Source organism: Pterocles gutturalis, unplaced genomic scaffold (genome assembly GCF_000699245.1).
Source record: "Pterocles gutturalis isolate BGI_N339 unplaced genomic scaffold, ASM69924v1 scaffold32729, whole genome shotgun sequence".
Lineage (NCBI taxonomy): Eukaryota > Metazoa > Chordata > Aves > Pterocliformes > Pteroclidae > Pterocles > Pterocles gutturalis.
In genome coordinates this window covers 1-21,945 of record NW_010136813.1, presented here as the reverse complement: position 1 = coordinate 21,945, position 21,945 = coordinate 1, and the positions used below count along the sequence as shown (strand labels likewise).

General features: G+C 40.8%; 1 protein-coding gene across 1 annotated transcript in view; it reads left to right on the top strand.

Annotated features, from left to right (window-relative positions):
- ERN1 (endoplasmic reticulum to nucleus signaling 1) overlaps positions 1–19,286 on the top strand; it is a 21,317-nt gene extending 2,031 nt beyond the window's left edge. The window contains 20 exon segments of the mRNA XM_010082441.1: positions 5,021–5,054; positions 6,014–6,086; positions 7,695–7,767; positions 9,045–9,167; positions 9,995–10,096; positions 10,196–10,461; positions 11,035–11,106; positions 11,884–12,046; positions 12,869–12,987; positions 13,310–13,501; positions 14,090–14,345; positions 15,129–15,219; positions 15,367–15,556; positions 16,080–16,179; positions 16,619–16,818; positions 17,076–17,223; positions 17,685–17,812; positions 18,422–18,545; positions 18,774–18,841; positions 19,080–19,286. Coding sequence (XP_010080743.1) covers positions 7,764–7,767; positions 9,045–9,167; positions 9,995–10,096; positions 10,196–10,461; positions 11,035–11,106; positions 11,884–12,046; positions 12,869–12,987; positions 13,310–13,501; positions 14,090–14,345; positions 15,129–15,219; positions 15,367–15,556; positions 16,080–16,179; positions 16,619–16,818; positions 17,076–17,223; positions 17,685–17,812; positions 18,422–18,545; positions 18,774–18,841; positions 19,080–19,286 — 2,553 coding nt within the window. The 5' untranslated portion in view covers positions 5,021–5,054; positions 6,014–6,086; positions 7,695–7,763.
- Positions 19,287–21,945: the final 2,659 nt, after the last annotated feature.

Sequence of the window (21,945 nt, the reverse complement as noted above, 5' to 3'; positions counted from 1 at the left end):
AGGAAGAGAACGTTTTATTACTGCCCTTAAGCAGCCAGGTAGTTAACAAAGGGGAATTCATATACAAATTATTTTCACTGGGGAAGAAAACAAGGTGGTGTTCATTATCAGGCATTACTTAAACATGAAAATCTTGCCATATGTAGTTTGTTTTAATTTAGCGCTGAAGCTTATCTTAGGTATGCAGAGTAAATGAGCCGGTGGTTATCACCGCAATAATATGTTTGGGTTTCCTGCCTTCATGTAGAGCTGGCAAGAAAGGCAGGCTGAATACTTGTGCTGCCCATAAAGCAGTCAAGAAAACGGGTCAGTTAGTAATAGGACCCTGCAGGCATTTGGAAATAAAGCTGGGTTCCCTGCAGTTATATGTGGCAAGATTGTGGACTGACTTATTGAAGGTGCTTAATACCTTCATTTCCTGTTGGCTTGGGTGGGTCCTGTTATCTGACAGCTCTCAGGATTTTTCAGGGGCTGGGTGACTCATGCTGCTCATTCCTTGGGCTTTGGAAAGCTGCAGTATGGTTAGAAAGTTTATAGAAAAACCCACATTCCTCTTCTCCCCAAATTTGTGAGAGATGCCTTTGCTCCTGCTGTGGCCCCACAGAAACACATTGTGTTGAGAGGCACTGGTTGGAAAGGGCTCTGGGAGGGTGTGGCACGCATTTCAGATCAGAGATTAAACAGGGCTTTTGGTGCTGTCTCTGATCAATAAAAGGAGCTGTCAGTTCTAAGGGACAGTGTGTGTTTTCTGTGCTTGCTGGTAGCAAGATATTTAGTGAGCATCCTCAGCAAGACTACTTAGGATGAAATCTCTTCCCCAGAATTGCTAGAAATGAAATTTCTCTGTCGTTTCCCATAGATCTCTTTGAAAGGTGCGGGCGTGCAGCACTGTAGGCTTGCTTTTACGTGCAGGTAAGGACGTAGACAGTGATAGAGACAGAGACGAGAAACCTGTTGGCAAGATGGAATCTGGAGAATGCTTTTCTCCTTAATGTCAGACTTTATATTCACAATACTGATTTCAGTGTGAGCTTTAAGAACATGATTTTAAGACTGTCCTGTTCCCCCTCATCTTTGTAAAAATCACCCTGTATGTCTTTATTAACTCAAAAGCCTGGATTAGTGAGCAGAATATTGAACTTCGATGTGTTAAGAATGTTGTGTTTCAGACTGTACTCTTGGACAGAATATTTCTCTCTTGTTCTGACAGTCAGTTCCATGTGTACTTCTGTATTGTTCAGAGCAATCTCTTTCTTTTCATTCACCAGATCCTTGAAAGCTTTTCCCCCAAGAACTAAGTCAAAGTAATTTGCCAGAAGAACATATAATACGTACAGATTTGTGTCTAGATTTAGAGCCAGCAGAAATGTTGTTATGAACCTCAGTTCTCTGTAGCAATCAAAAAAAACTGTGACCCACAATCAGTTCAAAAGGTTTTGATTTCTGATACCTTACTTGTGATAAGACAAAGATACAAAGACTCTATTAATGGCAAATAAAGGGCAAATCTGAGGTCTGTAGGTCCTGCTCTGGTAACAGTGGTTGTTCCCAGGCTATTTGTGTCTAGCTGTAAATTAACAAGGATTGTCAAAACAAAACAATTGTAGAACAGAGCTCTTTTCAGCAAATTCCAGAGGACAGTTTGTTAGTATCTCTAATCTCATTTACTCTAATTGCAAAGCAGGCAAGGATGACATGATTTTAAACTTGCCCATTAGCCCAAATGTTATGGTAGGGCCTTGGGTCAGGAAACCGTTTTTTCCAGCTCATCCCAAGTGGGGCTGCAACTTACTCATTTGCTGTTTCAGAATCTGCCACTTCTCCTTTTCAGTCACTGGTTTGGTATTTTCTATCTAAGGGCACATTACAGTGATGCAAATGTGCAACTCTATCTTGTGCATTAAAAAAGACTTGGCTTTGGTCAAAGGTCAGATTTTATCTTATCATGTCTTTGTGAAATATGGAGAAAAGTCAAATGCATTATGGTTGTAGTTTCAAAATTGTATTGATGGCTTTTTCCATATATGTATGCAAAATAGGGGTCAGAATTATTTCGGAATAATCTGAATTGTGTCATGTACTTCTGCCCACTCACAAGCAAATGACACCTGCACAAGTGTTTTCTGGCCATACAAAAACCTTTGTGTAGGACGCTGCAAGAAGTTGGCTTTTCCTCTGCTAAAGGTAATGGAAGCTGGAGGGAGAGGCAGTTGGATTTTTGTCACGGTTTTGTCACATTTTTTCTGTGAAGTTTTTGTTCCAGTGCAGTATACTTACCGCTTTGTTCTGTGGTTATTATCGCCGCTGTTGGTATTGGAACAGATCGGGCCCATTAGAATGACTTACCTAATTACAGGGAACTGTGGTTCAGGGAAATTTTGAAAGCAGGATTACGTGATTCCAGTCTCAGCATGTTCGCATTTGAGTGCTGAGCTGTTGAGGAGAAGATAAGGCCTCAGTTCTCTGACTTTTGCAAGAACTTTTTCCGTTTGACCCGTTGTGGAGCAAAAGGTGACTTCAGCTATAAGACAACTCATTTTTTGCTAGTCTTTTTTTAAGCATACAAAACTTATTGTAACACCTGACAACAATAAATTAAACTCAAGATTCTCGTTTTATCTCAGAGTGGGTTCTTATTTCAAAATAAACTTTGAAATAAAGTTGGAATATGTCCCAAACCACATGAAAGTGAATGTGAAGGGTTCATTGTCTGTCTTCAAAGTACCTTCACAGAGCTAAAACCTTAGTTCAAGATCATGAAAGTGTTAAGAAAATGACAAAATTTACATCACGCTGGTAGCTAAAAATGTAGAGACTCTCCACAGCCTGGCATTCCAGGAGGATGGTGCTCGTAGTGAAGGGAGAATTTCTGTCACTTCAGAAAATAAACTCCATCTGTTTGTGTTCACCGTTGTGAACAGCCTCATGCGTGGAAATGAATCAGATCTTGCTACTAAATGCTTTCTAACTGTTCATATCCAACACTTAGATGTTACAGGAACCCATCAGAATAATCACTGTCTTGGTTCATGTGCAAGTACTAAGAAATTTCCTGCTGCCTTGTAATAACATTAATCTCTTCCATCTACCTCTGTTTTATCATTTTTAGTAAATCAAATTTCATTTACTGATAAAACAAGTAAAAGCAGGATTTTTTTTTCACTTCTGATGAAGCACTGTTGTTCTCGATATTGAAGACATGATGCTAAAGAAAAGTTTAAGGACTTTCTCATGAGCATGTTGCTTCTGCAGAGCACAGGCTGAACAGCGTGGAACTTGTCATAAAGCTTTTGTTCACGTCTTCTGCAGAATACGCAAGAGTGCTTTAGAAAAACTAGAGAAGTTGCAGAGACATTCATGGGATTTCTGGCATTGCTTGTTAGGGTACATTTGTTGGTGAAATTGTTATAAGTGCCATTTTTCCAGCAGCTTTCAGAAATACAAGCTTGGGGGTAAAAGCTTAGTGCAAGTAAATATTGCATATATATATGTGTGTGTGTTCTTTCACTGTTATGGTGCTGCACCATCGATAACACAGCACCTCTCAGACCTTTGAGATAGTTGGAGCAGAGTGGGGCATTTTTTTTTAAAGTAGATTGCCTGGTCTTAGAAAATTAAGTGAAATCAAGTTATTAGTCCAAAAAAGCTGTACTGTATTAGTATTACTCATTGTGTTTTGAGGGCAGAGAGGGAGCTATAGGAAAGCATTACTAACCAGACTCTCCTGAATCCTGAAGTTCTTTTTCTTAGCTTGCTTAGCTCTGCAAATGTAACAGTAGACTCGAGCTCTCCAGAATCTGCGCCAGTTTCTCAGTCAAAGGTTCTCAAAACATCATTATTTATGTTCCTGTTTCCTTCCTGTTGCATCATGATGTTTGCATGGAGACAGAACAGGTGAAAAAACAGTGTTTGTTTGCTTGGTCATCTTTCATCTTCTTACTCCAGTTTATTCTAGTGTAATGGTTTGAGTTTCCCCTGCAGAAGTGACGATACCTTGTATCCCCTTGACTTCCGAATTACTTTCTGCCAATAGAGCCATAAATAAGCACACGTTTGTCTTGGAAATTGTAGAGCGTGTCTTAAAATCTGGGAACTTTTGTGCTTTTGGCATCAGGATTGAAATCCCATGATTCAGGATTTTTTGAGGCCTCTGATAGTAATTTCGAGGTCACATCACCTTACATAAAAAATCAAGTTATTGTTCTTAATTTACCTTTTAATATGTAAGGACTCAGTTCTAACATTGTCAGTTTTTATTTCATAACTTATTTTTGTTGATGAAAGCTGAACTGTGATTCTGATCACTGAAAATGCCAACTACTGTGAGATTGTTTCCAAACCTTTTGATTTTTATGTAATGAGGATTCTTTGATAAATTTTGGTGGGGAGATTATTTAAATGAAAAAATCAGGCTTTAGGTAATTTTGTGTAGCCCTTGGCAGACTTCTGTTTTGTTTGTCAGTGACGTGCTGATCACCAAAGTTTTATCTTGGAGCAGGAAGTGGAACAAAGTTTTTTTTTTTTTACTTGTGTTGAAGTCTTGCTCTTGGGTTATTGGCAGTCCTCCGTTCATTTCCACTAGGTTTTCAGTTTGTGTGTTACATTTTAAATTAAGTTAAACATATTGGAGGCAAGAGTTTTTATGAACATGTATACAGGCAGTTCTAACAGGCTCTGTGTGCTCTGTCCAAGTGAGAAATAGGAGAAAACTCGAGATGCAGTACAGTGCTGCTGTCTTCTCCAAGTCCCCTCCCGGGGGTGGCTGGGGAGTAGCATGAATAAAACTGAGCAAAGAACTTCAGGAGGTTTAAAACTTCTCAGGTGCTTTGTACTTTCCCATTTGACAAACCTCGTTTCACGACCAAACAGGAGATCGTTGAGGCTGCTGAGGTGGCTCTGGTCAAACTTGGTTCATCTGCCTTTTGAAAACGAGCAAGGTGTTGAAGGCCTGACTTAATCCTGTGTCTAGTGAGTTCGAGGAATTGAATTGCCAATATTATGACTTTTTCTGTTTATGCAGATCCTGTACTCCAGGTCCCAATACATGTGGAAGAGTAAGTCTGTTTCTTTTATCTCATTTACTGCTTGTTCAATTTCACTGACACATTGAAATTTAGTTTGATTTGACCAAAACTATCTCTGTTCTAGACAAGCTGTATACCTTGTTGCATAAGTCAATTTAAGGTGGTTTAGAGAGCAGAGACAGAAAGGATATAATTAGCCAGACATAATTCCCTTACTTGTAGCACTAAAAAGAAACATCCTGCCTGCAGACTGTCCTGTGGAGCCCTTGCTCAGGTTGAGATCAAGTGCACTGCCTGCGCCACAATCTTAACTGAGCAGCTTTGAGAATGACAGCAGCAGCTCAGGAATGATCTCTGGGTTTTGTACCTATTCCCTTCGAATGAAAGACTAAAAATAGTGAAGCATAGGAAACTCCAACCACCACCACTGCCAGAATCTTCAAATGATACCCTCAAGCTGTTACTTCAGAGTAGATCCTCCAGCAGAATAATCTGACATTTAACTAGAAAATTTTGGGGCCTTAACTTTGGCTCTGAAGGAACAAAGTACATCCTTTTTTTTTTTTTTTTTTTTTTTTTTTGTGGTTTGTTTTTGATGTTGGGGTTTGGGGTGGTTTTTTTATAGAACTTGCAAATTGACTTAGTTCTAGCAACTCTTTTACTGTTATTTGCTGTGTGTTCTCTATTTTTATTTGTCTGGTTTGTTTTTAATTCTGTGGGACTTTAAAAGCATATAGATCTTGTTTAAAAGCTTTCACCTAAGTGATTGCCTCCCAAAATTGGATCTTTGAATTTTCAAATGTATTAGTAATCTTATTTCTTCATTTTCACAGTTAATAAATGAAATTTCAAAAAATGGATAATACAGAGTAAAAAATATAATGTCAGATGAATTTCTCTGTAAAGCCAGTACTGACCATTGTTGCCTTCCTGTTCTCTGAGAAGCACAGTACATTTTTTATCATTTATAATTGCTGCTTAATTCCTAGGCCAGCCTTTCTTCCAGACCCAAATGATGGCAGTTTGTATACGCTTGGTGGCAAGAATAGTGAAGGCTTGACTGTAAGTATACTTTTTAAATTCTCTCCTTTGATAATTTTTAGGAAAGTGCCCTAATCAGACTCACACGAAGGATAAGTCACCAAGGGAACTTATTTCTTGAGAGTACTGTAAAGTTTTGCAGGCTTTTGTACTGCTTAATGGAAGTGTACCAGTTTCTTGGAAAAGCTTGATCAGACTAGCCAAAAACCAGCATCCGCTGCCTGTGCTGATGTAAGGATACAAATCTGTGGAATGACAGTGCCCTGTGTGGTGTTGCCAGCACCTTTGCAGAGTGAAAACACACTTTATTTTGTTAGAGCAGAAAGTTGCCACATTTCTTGTGATGGTCAGGAAATAATTTCCTCTTGAAAATATCAACAACACTTATCTTTTGTCCACTTGTACTATTTTTCTGTAACTTGCTAAAATAATGATGATGACAAATAGAATTTAAGGGCTATTATCCAAACACTCAATAATCTCTGTACGATTTGATGGGAGAGGTGTACCCAGAATGATACAAATCAGATATATCCCTTCTACCCAAATACTTAATTTTCTAAAACCATCTGCCAAAAGGCAGGACACCTTTAGAAGATGTCTTTATAAGATTTAGTAAGAAGACAAAAATGCTGAAAATTTTCAAAATAGTCACCAAACCATGTAACCCATAGATACCAGCTAATGTTTGACTTTTATTTTTAAACTTTGTGGTGATACTCAGATAAAATGTTTGGCTTCCCACAAGTTTATTTTCTCTGGCAGCTGCTATGATTTTCCTTAAGAACTTTAATATTGTTAAATATTTTAGTATTTACTCACCGCTCCCCCTGCCTCCCAGTACAGCCAGATCATAATTTGCAAAATGATTCTCCGTTCTTCTCGTGGGTGAATCCAGGAAGCAGCAATCTATTTGAATCCATTCCTTTATTCTGTTCATCTCCTCTCTTTTTGAATTAATTTAGTTTCTGTTTAGAATCACTATTATAATAGTTTGAAGCAAGAGTGGAGTGACTTTATAGCATGTTTAAATAAACTTGGCAAAGGGCTGATCTTTACTGTTGGTGTATCGTCTGTGACTCTTGTGACCTCATCCCAGTGACGGTCTTAACGCTTAGTAAAATTGTCGCCCTTTCTGTAAGAGCAGTGCAGGCTCAGCAGCATCTAAGGACTCCTCAGTCAGGGATTCATGCTTCGCCCTCTCAGCAGTTTCACGGGTATGAAGATACCTGGCCTCCGTGGATGTTCCTGTCAGTGCTGTGGGGAACCGCTGTACACTCGTTACAGGTTAAGCAATTAAACCACGGTACGTTGGAGCCCAGGCAGTTTGTAAGTGATGATGGTAGACCTTAAAACCAGAGTCTTGGCCTCCAAACCTCTCAGCTGCAAACAGTTCTTACACCCCACATGTTGTAAACTCACTGAGAAAGACTTTTCTCTGTTGGGGGTTTGCAGAGCAGGGCCTTGGCCTGAAATTTCAAGTTCTCAGGCACTGCAATAATAAAAACAAAAATTAAAAACCTGTCATTTGAGATATCTGAAGTTTTCTGACCACTCTTTTCTGTGAACAAATGTGAAGGCTATCACACCAATTTGAGTAAGTTTTTATTGTTGTGTTTTGTTCCCTAGAAACTTCCATTTACTATCCCAGAGCTGGTGCAGGCATCTCCCTGTCGGAGTTCGGATGGGATCCTGTACATGGGTGAGCTCAAAATCTCTTCTAGGTTCTGATATGTTCAGTGGCTAGAAAATGTAGAGACTCCCAGACAGACTGCGTGGAAATATGCTTTGTTTTGGGGATTAAATATAGTTTTTAATCAACCTTTCTGATGACAGAAAATCTGATTAACATAGAATTCAATTGTTGTTTGAAGATTAAAAACCAACCGTGTTTCATGAGGGAGGAAATAGCTTTTCTAAGAAGTGAATAGTCTGTATAGGTGTCTTTAGTTTTCTTGAGATGCTATCTCTCAACAAAAAGTGACTCCTACTTAAAATCTTCTTAAGCTTATAAATGCCATTGACTGCCTGACAATTATAATTAAATTAGAAATCCCATTGCAACATGGTTAGACACATTAAAAACCAACCGTGTTTCATGAGGGAGGAAATAGCTTTTCTAAGAAGTGAATAGTCTGTATAGGTGTCTTTAGTTTTCTTGAGATGCTATCTCTCAACAAAAAGTGACTCCTACTTAAAATCTTCTTAAGCTTATAAATGCCATTGACTGCCTGACGATTAAATTAGAAATCCCATTGCAACACAGTTAGACACCCTCTATCATCTGAGATACAGTCAGTTCATTTATATGACAGTTAATAACATTTGTGTCTCACTGTCCTGACTCATTCCAGTTGCAGATGGATTTGGGAGGAGAAAGGAATAAGGAAGGGCAGCTTTTACTGAAGGATCAGGATGAACTGAGTACTGGTTTTTTAATCTCCTGAAGGGCCAATACCTACTTCTCATTCTCCACTTTGCGTCTCTCCAGTGAAGGAGTGAAAAATGTTTATTTGGAGTGTCTATGTTAGCATCAAAGAAATGCTTAAGGTCATGGCTCACATAGTCTTGAGTGGGGTGTTAGGATTACAATCCTGAATCAATTTGAAATGTGTAGACCTACATAATTTTTTTCCACTGACTGTCCTTCAACATTAGCACTTCAGTCTCCTCTTCTGCTAGCTCACAGGATCTTCTACACTCAGAACTTGGTTAGATTTTATCAGTGTGAAAAAATAATTCAGCTTATTGTTATGTGCTTACTGTTCTAGATATTGTATTTATTTTTTCTTATTATTGGGGATTGGCCAGTAGTGCTAAGTGATGAAACTAAGCTTGAATATGAGAAATTGTTTTATTAAAAATGCTTTATTCATGCTAAGTTTGTGAGCCTACTAAAGAAAAAAAAAAAGACTGAAAAGCTTGATGGAAGTGTCATTTTCCAACTGAATGGTAATGCGGCTTAAATTATGATTTCAGGTAAAAAACAGGATATTTGGTATGTGATTGACCTCATGACTGGGGAGAAACAGCAAACCTTGACTTCCTCGTTTGCAGAAAGTCTTTGCCCGTCAACATCCCTCCTGTATCTTGGGAGAACAGGTCATATGCTTTTTTTTCTGCAGCTTAGAAGAAAATTCGTTGTTGTCATTGTTTTTAAAGTTTAGGATCATAACAAATGCCCTTGTTCAGCTTTTCAAGTTTATTTATTAGAAAAACTTCTGTAAATTATGATTTTAGACTGTGTACAGAAAAATTATTAACTCTTTATAGCAGCAGAAAGATACTGCTTTCTTAAACTTTGGCAGTAGGCATGGTCCATTATTCTTCTTGTTGAGTAAGTGGCATTTATATTCTGTTTAACAGGGCATTCTAGTAGCAGCTGTGAACCCAAGTTTGCTCTGTAACACACAGCTTTTATAAAAACTGTTTAACAAAAATGGAGATACAGCATATCCGCTGAAATTACAAATGCAGTATTCTGAATAACTGTTAAAATTAGACCAACACCATATAGGTGTTGACGAGTAAAAAGGAGTAAGTGCTATAGTTGTGTTCTGTAATCTCTATATTAATGTGTTCTTTAAGTGGGATGGTTCAGTTACAGAACATGGTACGCTGAGTTTTAGGATGCAAATTTTGGAAACTTGCAAGTAAAACAAAATACATCAGACGAAGCTGTGCAATAAAAACAAAATGCTGGGAATGTGGGCAGTAGGGCTTGATCCGAGGTTCCTGTAGATCAGTATGTGAGTGGATTGGGCATTATCTCCAACGGCTGTGAAATATTTGTCAGGATTGCTGGGAAAATGAAATGCAGAGAGCAGTAAGTGGTGTGTGTGGTGTTTTGAAGATATCTCAGATTTGAGATGATTGATTCTATTCTCTCATAGGTTTTTTTGCTTCACAGACTGTATATTTTTTAACAGAGTACACGATCACAATGTATGATACCAAGAAGAAGGAGCTGCGATGGAATGCCACCTATTTTGATTATGCAGCTACTCTGCCTGATGAAGACATAAAATACAGTAAGAATTTAGTTGCTGTCTTTTTCCTGTTACTATGTATTATTAATATTGCATGTCTGCAGCAGTCCAGGTAATCTCCTCTGTATTTGTATATTGTAGAAATGTCCCACTTTGTGTCTAATGGCGATGGGCTGGTGGTGACCGTAGACAGTGAGTCTGGGGACGTACTGTGGATTCAGAATTACGCTTCTCCTGTGGTAGCTTTTTACATCTGGCAACGTGAAGGATTACGGAAAGTTATGCACACTAACGTGGGGATAGAAACTCTGCGATACTTGACGTTCATGTCTGGGGAGGTTGGACACATTACCAAGTGGAAATATCCTTTCCCAAAGGAAACAGAGACCAAGAGCAAACTGACGTGAGCATGAATATTCCTGTTGTTCTCACTGTCTGTTTGACAGTGCTTTGTCATTAAAACCTTGTTTATATACATTCAGTGAAGGATTGTTCTACAAGATGCAAGATGGTGAAACGAATACATAAAAGCAGCTCTGGTTCTCCAGACATTATTTTATATCATATTTGACCTTTGCTGTCTAAAGGCGTAGACCAAAAAAAAAATCTGTCATAAACTTAGGAAATGTATGTTCATAACTTTTATCAAATGTTCTGTGCTGAATAATTTCTTACAATTGGGAATGGAATTGGTTTTTATAATGTGAAGCCTTGAGTAATGCAGAAAACGGGACATAAGTTATGTCAAATGAGTAATTGTGACGTGAATAATCAGCCAGTAATGCTTTCATAATTAAAAATAATGGCTTCATTCATAGTACAGCGGTACTTAAAACAATTTTACAGATCCAGGCTTTTCAAGATACAAATATTGGTGATTTGAGAAACTCATGCATTATTCTTGTGTTGCCAGGGTTTTAGCTAAGATGGTAAAACATCTGTTCGCCTACTTCTTTCTAACACTTATTGTTTTTTTCCAGTCTTTTTTAGGGAAATACTCCACAAGTTTGTATGCATCGCCATCAATGGTGCATGAAGGGGTAACTGTTGTGGTAAGTTGAGAGCTGCAAGAGTCGAATGACACCTGCTGAAAAGTGCCTTTACAAAATAGTACTGTCATGGGTTTAAAAAAAAGTTTAAATGGAAACATACATAAAAATATATTAAAAAAGACAACTTTGCCATAGTGAAGTGGCAAAGAGATCCAAGTAAAATAGAAAACAAAACACTGAAGGCTGTACATTACAGAAATTTGATTTCAGATTGCAGATTGCTATCAAGAAATGCATAGCAAAGTAACTATTTCATGAAACAATTAACAGTAAGCCTTAGAATGCACGACTGTATTTCAGGAATCATTTCAAATGCTGCAAAGAAGTAACTGTAGCTCGTCAGGAATGGTGCCAGGCAAGATTAGCAGGAGGGGACCAGAGGCTGCTATGAGGTGTTGTTGGTGCATTGTAGTTAATGTTAAAATTGTTGTTTTGTTCATCAAAGAAACTCCCCATAGTTAGGAAACTACATCACAGTTTTTGTTTTGCTCGCACTGTGGCTCACACTTTCCAGGTAGGAAATAATGATCCTGTTTAACTTTTCTAAAAAAAGAGAGAGTAATCTCATCTCTTAGGCAACATGTAACTTAGAAGGTCTAACGTCCAAGGTTGTTGAAGCAGCTGCTGAGGGCATAATGGCAGTGTTTACTTACAGTGACTTTGCTGCCAGTAATTTTTACCTGCCCACCAATTGTGACCTCCATTTTTTTTTGTTGCCTATTTAAATATTACAGGGACACAGTGCTTCCTAAATTGTAACAGTAATCTCCTTTCTAGCCCCGCGGCAGTGCCATACCCTTACTAGAGGGTCCAAAAACAGACGGAGTCACGATTGAAGACAATGGCGAATGTGTTATCACCCCCAGTACGGATGTAAAGTTTTCAGGGAGACTGAAGGAAAAGAACAAACTGAACTATTGGAACGACTGGCTTTTAATAGGTATGCGAGGTGCCCTGCTCTGCCGCTCTGCGGGATCGCATTGCCATCTGGCGGACAGTTCTAATCCAAACCTCCGAGGAGTTACTCAGCTGCTGTGAATCAGTCACAATGACTGCTTGAACTCAGGCAGTAATTACTGAATTCCAGTAATCGTTTCTAATTTGTCCTCATTTGCGTATGAATATCTTTAAGTATATGACTGCATACTGTTTTTCCCAAGGCCGCTGCTTTCTTCAGTGTACAGGATGAAGAGTGCTTAGCTCAATATGTGGAAAGTTTTTTATTGTTTATTTGCCCCTCCTTCAGAGATGGGTACAGATAATTCATTATTTACTGTCAATACTGCATTTTGGTTCCTTTAGATTTTTTTATTGTGCATAATGTTACTTTAATTCTCATCATACGGATCAGACAGTCATGTTTTCCCCATTTTACAAATGGAGGATTAAGGCACAGAGACTGAAGATGACATTAATAAACTGTCAGTCTGTCCTGGGTGTCCCAAATCCCAAAATTTTGGAATTGACTTTTCAGGGCATTTACAATTTTGCTTCAAAAATTAAGAACTATCTGAAGCTCAGTTTCAAGTGATGCAAGTTTACAATTTAAGTGATATATGCTATATGATCTCTGTGGCAGGGATGGGTGTAACTTTCAGCTTCCTTAACTGCCACCTTTTTTAATTTGAGCTTTTGTTTGGTGATGTTCTCAAGCCTTTTAGAAATCAACTTTATATATGCTCTTCAGCAAAGATGCTGAAATCAAGGGTACCTTTCCTAAATAGGACAACATTTTATTTCAACAAATGTGTTTTATTTAAAGGGCACCATGAAACACCATTATCTGCCCCTACAAAGATCCTGGAGAAATTCCCAAGCAACTTACCTAAGAGGCCTGAAAACGTGATTCCGGCTGACTCTGATAAAGCCACTATTGAAGAGGTTTGTGAGGAGAATAATCATCTTGCTGGATGACTGAAGAATGTAAAGGAGTAGAAGCTGGGGAAGGGCGCAGAAGAAAAGCTACGTGGAATGAATTCACATCTTGTGTCAGATTTTCATGTACTTAGCACCTAGAATCAACTGGTTTGATGATGTGCCATTCTTTATCTCAGAATTAGGGTTTTTAACTGCATTTTTTTTTCCATATGTGAAACTTGGTAGGTTTAGATATTATTGAAAATTTATTCACAGAAAGACTAGTATATAAATGCTCCACTACCCGTGAAGATACTGCGCTAACGGAGCTTTCTTTGCCTCTTAGGTCATTGACATAGTTGAAGGTTCCTCAACAGAGGTGCCTCCTGCTGTTCCAAAGGATATTGAGGAGAAACCTGCTCGGCCTGTCCCTCGGCCAGAGGCTCCTGTGGACTCCATGCTGAAAGATATGGCCACGATCATTCTCAGCACCTTCCTGCTTGTGGGCTGGGTGGCTTTTATCATCGCTTATCCAATGGTAACGCTGACTCAGCTTGATGTGTTTTTGGGTTTTGGGAGAGTCAGTAACATTTCACAGCCCAAGAAATGATACAGGAGGGTTAGAAAGTAGCGCACTACAGGGTTTCTTCTTCCTCCTCACAGATGTGCAGGGAGTCGCAAAGGCTACAAACTTGACATAACAGTGACTTCCCTGGCCATATATGCCAGCTCTGCAGATATTTTTCTTTTCATCCCACCAATTTTGGTTTTGTATTTGTTACTCTTCATGGACATGATCTTAACACCATTGGCTTCAAATTTTCCAGCTTTTGGATGAAGGCTTTTATCCTTCTGCGGTTTAAAGACACTTAGTTAACCTAGTAATAGTTTACTTTTGCCATATTAACCAACCAGTACGATTTCTCAGCTTTGCAGGGGAAGTTCAGAATGAAGTTGAAAGTGTGTGAGTGAAAGTTCCCCAGCCTCCTTGGCTGGTAGGGTCATAACAAGAGAGTTTTCCTCCTACCTTTGGGATGCAGCTACCCCAATAGCTATAGAGTTCCCTTTTGTGATGTGACTATAAGAAACTTCACTCCACTTACGGCACTGAGGTCCTTTCTCACAGAGTGTACATCAGCAGCAGCAGCGGCAGCACCAGCTGGAAGAGAAGATTCAGCTCTTGCAGCAACAGAAGCTGCCCTTTCGTGCTCCCAGTGACCTACCCCCAGAAGCAGATTTCTTGGACACCTCCTATGGACGGACAGAGAGCTCAGCTACCAGCACACCAAATGTGTCCCCCAAAGCATCAAACCATTCTGCGTATTCCAGCATCTCCACATCTGATGTTGGGAGCTGCCTCTCCACTGAGCAAGAAGAAGGAGGTAAAGTTGATCCAGCATCTTTTATTGTGAGTCTCTGTATTTCCCCAGTCTGTATGATGATTCAGGACAACAATTAAAATACTTATTGATGACACTTCATAGATCAGAAGCCTGAGAAGGACCATCATTCCCAGTTAGTCTGACCATTTGCAAAACACTGTGCAGGTGTGCTGTGCCCTGACTTTGAGCAGGATTATTTGCTTTAGAAAAACATCCAGTTCAGAACTGCAGTCTGAGGGATTATGTTGTCCATGGTGGTACATTCTTATAGCCTGTAGCCATCTAGGGAGAGGTTCATTTAAATAAAAATATGTATTATTACGATTAACTGCAATCGAGAAATAAGGATTATGCAGCACGGCCTTCCTTCTTGCCTGATCTTCCTGTGCACTCTTTTGTCCCTTCTAAAGGCTATTCAGGGGAATTGCTAGTAAACCCACTTCCACACCTGTCCATCAGCAAGACATCTATAAAACTTTCTAGAGTTTGTCTGCTGAAAACCACTTGTCTCTTATACTGTCTTGAGACACAATCTTTCCAGACCTTATGGCAGGTGTTGTGTGTACAGAATGTTTGACTCTCTATGTTGGATCACTTGGGCACCAGTGAGTATTGGCCACTCGGTGTGAGTACCAAAATGCAGATGTGCATTTGTTTTGATGATGTGTGGTGTTAATTTAAACATGAGCAAACAGGCTTTTACATACTGGCCCAGGAGGATGTGCAGTTGTAAAAGGCTGACTCAACCCATCTGAAACCAGTCCTTGTTTGTTTTTTGTTCAGATGAAGATGCAAACAGAGTGATGGTTGGCAAGATTTCGTTTAACCCAAAAGATGTACTGGGACATGGAGCTGAAGGGACAATTGTGTACAGGTAGAAGACTTTACTTGCCTTAGAAATGTTTGATGACCAAATGTATCTGTTACCAGCATGAGAAATCCTCTGTAAAATGTCTTCTGTTGTCACTCACTTTGTGTACAGAGTGTAAGAGGATGATGTGGTTTTCCTTCCTGTCTGTAGGGGGACATTTGACAACCGTGATGTTGCAGTTAAAAGAATTCTTCCTGAGTGCTTCAGCTTTGCAGATCGTGAAGTACAGCTGCTGCGAGAGTCCGATGAGCATCCTAACGTGATCCGCTACTTCTGCACGGAGAAGGACCGGCAGTTTCAGTACATAGCCATTGAGCTGTGTGCTGCCACTTTACAGGAGGTGATGAGTCACTTGCAAACCTACAGAATTTGTGAAAGTCTTCTCCCTGGAAGGCCTTCAATTTCCTTTAGCTTAAGTGGCTGAAGTGCCTGCTGCAGATGTACTCGCACCCTCACCTCTGTGACAATTACACATTCCTACAAGAGGGGTGATTTCAGACCTTTAGAAAGACATCCCTAACCCTGTACTGGTTTAAGGATAGAAGTTGTTGTCCCCTGATTTTCCTTCTTGTGAAGGACTGTCCTCTAGTCATCCTTTTCCTCCTGCCATCTGGACTTTGAAGACCCTCTACTCTTGCTTCTGCAGCACAGTGCTATATAGAATTCTAGCTCTGAATTTTTTAGAGATCATCACCTTCAGGAAAAAAAAAAACAAAACTCTTATGTGTGTTAGTAGCCAGCCTTAGCCTGCAATTTACCCAGTCTTTTTGCAGGGGTGAAGGGGGTATACTGACTGTTTATGCAGGGGTTAATGATAAGCAGTGCTGTGTCTGAATCTCCTCTTTTTCTGTTGTAATTTACAGTATGTTGAACAGAAGGCTTTCAGTCACCATGGCTTACAACCCATCACTCTCCTGCAACAGACAACATCTGGTCTTGCTTACCTGCACTCCCTTAGTATTGGTAAGAACGCCTCTTGTGTCGGTATGGGTGTATTTTCTTAACTAAAAAAAAGCAGAGAAACTGGTCTGGTGCTGGGAGCTTGTTTAGTCTTTCCAGAAGAGAGAGCTGTAGAAGCTCCACCTAAGTGCTGGCAGCAATGGTGTCTGTACTTTGACACTGCCTTTGTCCCCGTAACATTCTGCTGCACTGGAGCAGTAAAGCTCGTCATTACCATTTGTTCAGCGTGCTGCACTTTTTTGATAGAAGTCATGAAACACGATGACTAGTGCTGATGGAATAAAACAGGGATGAGCCTCTACCAAAGACAATAGTTTGAGGTTAGGACTTTGATTTAACGAATGATGGTTCAGCCTTGTGAAAGGTTTACAATGCGAATATATTAAAAATTTACAAATATCGTCAAGATTTCCTGGAGTGGATAAATGGGTGTTTATAATAGTCCACAGGGACCTGAAGCCCCATAACATCCTCATCTCGATGCCTAATGCCCACGGGAAAGTCAAAGCTATGATTTCAGACTTCGGCCTGTGCAAGAAGCTGGCGGTGGGCAGGCACAGCTTTAGCCGTCGGTCGGGCGTGCCAGGCACCGAAGGGTGGATTGCGCCAGAGATGCTGAGTGAAGATTGCAAAGAGAACCCTGTAAGTCTCCACTTCCCATCAGGCTCCTCTGGGAGAAGGCAGCACAATCAACAGGCGGCACCTTGTTGCAGTCACACCTTAAGATACGCAGTGCTTGATGCCTGGGCATTCATGCTGGCTTGCAGCTGAATATGTGATTCTGAAAAGTTTTCTTCTGCTCTTAGATGCAAAATAACCACCTGTGATGATGGCTTAAAGCCTTTGGGGCGGGGGGGGAGGGAAATGCGCTATTGCTATTAAAGGTTGTTTATTTGCAGACATACACCGTGGACATCTTTTCAGCTGGCTGTGTCTTTTATTACGTGGTATCTGAAGGCAGCCATCCCTTTGGGAAATCTCTACAGCGGCAAGCCAACATTCTGCTGGGTGCATACAGCCTGGAGTCTTTAAATGCAGGGAGGCACGGTAAGAAAAGCACAGTAAACATAAAGCATGACAGAGGTTAGTGAACTTTCCGTGTGTGTTAAAATACCACCAGAAAGGACAGAACCATGACACGCAGTGATTCCCAGCCTGGCAGTGGTGAAAGTTGTACTCCTAAAGTACTCCTGAAATAAAGCTCCTAAAGTTTTTAGAATTAGTACCCCAAAGGATCTCTAGGATACAAAATTTGGAACCCTGCAAGCTTGACTGTAGAGTTATTTCATGTATTTAAAGGGTAGGAAAGAGCTGAGCTTTGATCTTCCTAATCCCACTGATACAGCACTACTGGCTTTCTGTTGGTTGCCCAGCGTACCTGTGAGGGCAGTACTTGAGCTGGTGGGGCTAGCATTCAGGATCATGGTGGAGGACATAATAATTATTTTCTAAAATACAACACATTAGATTTCGCCACAGCCTAAGAATTATCATCCTTTTCCTTGCAGAAGACATAATTGCTCGTGATTTAATAGAGCAGATGATAAACATGGACCCTCAGAAACGCCCGTCTGCCAGCTGTGTGCTCAAACACCCATTCTTTTGGAGTTTAGAAAAACAGCTCCAGTTTTTTCAGGTTTGTGTTGACCTTTCCAATCCTTTCAGTTCTAAGGACTCACTCCCGTAGACATTCTCCAAATCCTGAATTCAGTCTCTCCTAGCTTTGCAGATGTTTGGGGTGATAGAATCTATAACCTTACAGTGAGGAGTGAAGCAATACTTAGGTGGTATCTCTAAGAAAATGGCTTAGTCTTGCCAAAGATCTTTTATAGCGGGCTAGGATGTGACATTACCAACTTAAATCGGAGTGAGGAGGGTCTCTAGCAGGTACAGCAGCAATGCAGAACACGTTGCCAGGTGGGTTTTCAAGAACAGAGTAGCCCACTGTGGTGAACACGCATGCTTAATGCTGGTGGGGGGGGAACTGGCTGAGGACTTGAGGTTGTTCCCAGCTTTATCATCTGCTCGGTGGTAAAAAGGCTTTGGCAGATGGTGAAACAACTCGTCTCAGAAACTTCTGTATCCCCGTCCCAAGCACAATCCATTGTATTGCACTTTGTCATGGAGTGATGTAGGATCATAACTCCATTATTGGGCCAGGCTGTAATTGGCCAGAAGAAGTGATTTTAAATTGTTGGGAAAAGCTTGGAAGTAAAACTAGAACTAAGCTGAATGTCTCTTCCAGGATGTTAGTGACCGGATAGAGAAGGAATCCTTAGATGGTCCAATAGTCAAGCAATTAGAAAGAGGCGGAAGAGAGGTGGTGAAGATGGACTGGAGAGAGCACATCACTGTTCCTCTTCAGACAGGTAAGGGACAGTATTTTATCAGATTGGAAAAGAGTTACATGCACTGTCTCCGTTTTGGCACAGGACCTTTACTTGTCAGAAAAGTATTTCTTCAAATTAAAAAGTACGTTTATATATTGAAACACACCTGTAAGGATATGTGATGGTGGGCACACATACCTTACTTTTCAGGCCAGCAACTAAAACTGCATCAAAGCACAAAAAGAAATCTCGTCATTTCTTTTGCAGATCTTCGAAAATTCAGATCGTATAAAGGAGGCTCCGTAAGGGATCTGCTGAGGGCAATGAGAAATAAGGTAAAGGACTTGTTTCTGTGAGCAATACGTAACCCTGTGGTTCTGCCTCCTTTTGCTGTGTGCTGCCAGTCTAGGTCTCTCTTACCTCATTTTAGGTATTGAGCTGCTTTACGATAGACTAACATGAGGATACTTTGTCCATTAAAGCACATCTTGTACAGACAGCTCTATTTAAAAGAGGGTCCTTGCACACGTACCCTCTGACGGAGCTTTTCCCTATCCTTTTCTTCCTTTACAGAAGCACCATTACAGGGAACTGCCTCCAGAGGTGCAGGAGACCCTGGGCTCCATCCCAGATGATTTTGTGTGTTACTTTACAGCTCGTTTCCCTCACCTGCTCCTACATACCTACAATGCTATGCACATCTGCTGCCAAGAAAGACTGTTTCAGCATTACTATGATCAGGACTCTGCAGAGCTGAGCCTTGCAGGAGACGCTGTTTGAGGAGAGGAATGGACCTTTTTTCTCTGGGACCAATATTCCAAGCACAGGGCTGTGAAACAGGCCTACCTTTAGCAGGGAGAAGTGGGATCAAAGAGCTGACTTCTCTCTCTTGGAAGAAACCAAGCTTCCAAAAAGTGCAAAAAGTGCCTTGTACCTCTGCCTGCGCTGGATTGGGAGATGGTAGGAGCCCAAGGAGCGAGTGGGAACTTCAGAAAAGCAATGAACCCTGGTGATGGAGTTATTCCAGGGCAGTTTTCAAGAGAGTGAAAATGGAGAGCAAAAGCTGGATATAACCGTCGCCCAATATCCCTGTACTGTACGTGATTTTGTAACTGATGTGTTTTACTACAAAGAATCAGAATACAGTGATTGAAATCATATCATTACCAGGGACTGGGATCTGCAAAAGGAGCCTTTTAGTTGTAGCAAATAATCAGAACCTGCCATTGCACTACTGCCACATGATGCGTTAGGCACACCGCAGTGATTGCACAGGGAATCATTTATGATTATCCAAAATCTGTAGAGAGAGTACGATTTCTGCTTAATCAGTACTACCCTGGAAAATTAGTCCCTTGTACTTGAGCTGATACAATGAAGTTCTAAAAAATACTGACTTGAAAAATCAGTTAAAGGTTTATCTACTTTGAAATTAAGTCTCATTGTTTAAGTATCAACCAGTGTTCACTGAAGAGCTTGAACAGTCCTTGACTTAAATCACAGTATCAGAACAGATCTACATGAGTAACTTCAGCAAAACACCCTGATGTCAGCTGTGAACTGCTCACGAGAGGCTAATCATTTATCTACTGCAAGTGTTCCTTACTTTCTTCTAAAGGAGGGTTGCCAGGTGCAGAGCCAGAGGTAAGATGAGTCCTGGGGAAAAAGGAGCTAAATAGGAAACAATGAGAGATGTACAGAACAGTGAAACTAGAGGCAGGGTTTTAGTGGGTGTGATAAAGCTGGAAAGGACCCCCTTTACATTCTGCTTGTATGGTTGATAAGTGCATCCAAGCGAGCCTGTGTTTTTAAAGATGCAGTATTTCTTTTCATTGGCCCTAAAGCTGTGACAAAGCATTAAGTGTGTGCAAAGGGTGAAGAAATGCTGAATTCTAAGATAAGTGGGGTGTTCTTTTACGATATATTTATTTAACATATTTATATTTATTTAATTTTTACTACAAAGTAGTATCAAATCCAAGTGGTACAAGTATAAAGCATGCCAAATCATTCTTAATCGGTTTTGTGTTTATATTTAATCATATTATAACTGGAAGAGGAAAGTGATACTGCATCTTTCAATGAAAGTCATTAAAGGAGAAATCACAAAGTGGGAATTTGTGTGACTGTGCCATTGTGTCTTAAATTAATAAATTATTGACAGTAATGTGTATGACTGGGTACCTACAGCTACTTTTCAGGAGCTGTTTTATAGGAAGTTTTTTCCTAGTTTTATAATGTATGAGAGCAATTTACCTAAGATGCCAACTGTGCAAGTTACATGTTTGTAAAGCTTGAAAAAAAAAAAGTAGTTTTACCTAAGAAGATTCAAAGCCTATTTCATATTTTTGTACTTCTCATGTAAAGTTATTTTCTAAGTCTACTAAATAAAGACTTGTACTCAGATTTAAAAAAAAACAAAACACAGCTTTTAGTGACAATGTGTGCCTGGGGAAATAACCTGGATTGCTGCCACGTGTCGACTAACCCAGCTTTCAGAACCAGGGTTGGAGAAGGTGAGCAGGGGAAGAGGGTGACACACCTACAGCTGCGCTGGGCCTGCAGCAGCCGAACAGAAAAGAAAAAATATCTGGAATGATGGCAGCCTGCAAAAAAATCACTGCTGTGCAGGACTGACATACCCATAAACAAAACTTTTTGTGTGAAACTAAGTTGACAAATGACCACGTGGTTTACAGGAAAAAAGCCACCCTACAGGACAGGTTTGTCTGCTGGAGCACGGAAGGCTGAGTGCACCTCACACCGCAAGCATCAGCCTTACCCAGGGCTGCTGAGCCACGGGCGGTTCGTGACCCTGCCACCCTCTGCACCGTTTGCTTTGGTAAGCTGGCTGAGAGGGAGGAGGTAGCTGATACTAGGGCAGTAAGTGGGGCGGGAGTGGATCTGCCTAGTTTAAAAAAAATAATACCCCAACACAGGCGCAGCCCAAGCACCCTGACATGTAACCTGCTGCGATGGGTCCATGGCCGTGGCGTGCAGCCACAGGGGCTTCCCACAGCGGGGAGGGGAGCAGAGGCACTTGGCTGCATTGCAAAGGTGGCACCACCCTCAACAGCACTGCTGCGAAGGGGTGGAGACTTGTCTAAAGCAGTTTCCTGTTCTATTGCCAGAGACCAGTTGGACCATCTGGGAGACCCACAGGAGCACTGCAGAGACACCCAGGGGCTCAGAGTCCAGCTGGCCGAGCCTGGCACCGCAGCAGGTTGGAGCACCTTCCCTTCCTCCCTCGCCTCCTTTGCAAAGACGTTCCTCGCAGGCAGGATCTGTCGGTGCAGCACTGGAGACAGGTCGGTTACCTGCAGGCTCTGCAAGGTAAGCCCTTCCCGTGCCCTGCCGGTCCTGCACAGCGAGGCGGCTGGGGAGCAGGAGGTTATTCTGGGCTGGGTGGTTACTTCACTGGTAGCAGCCTAGGAAAAGC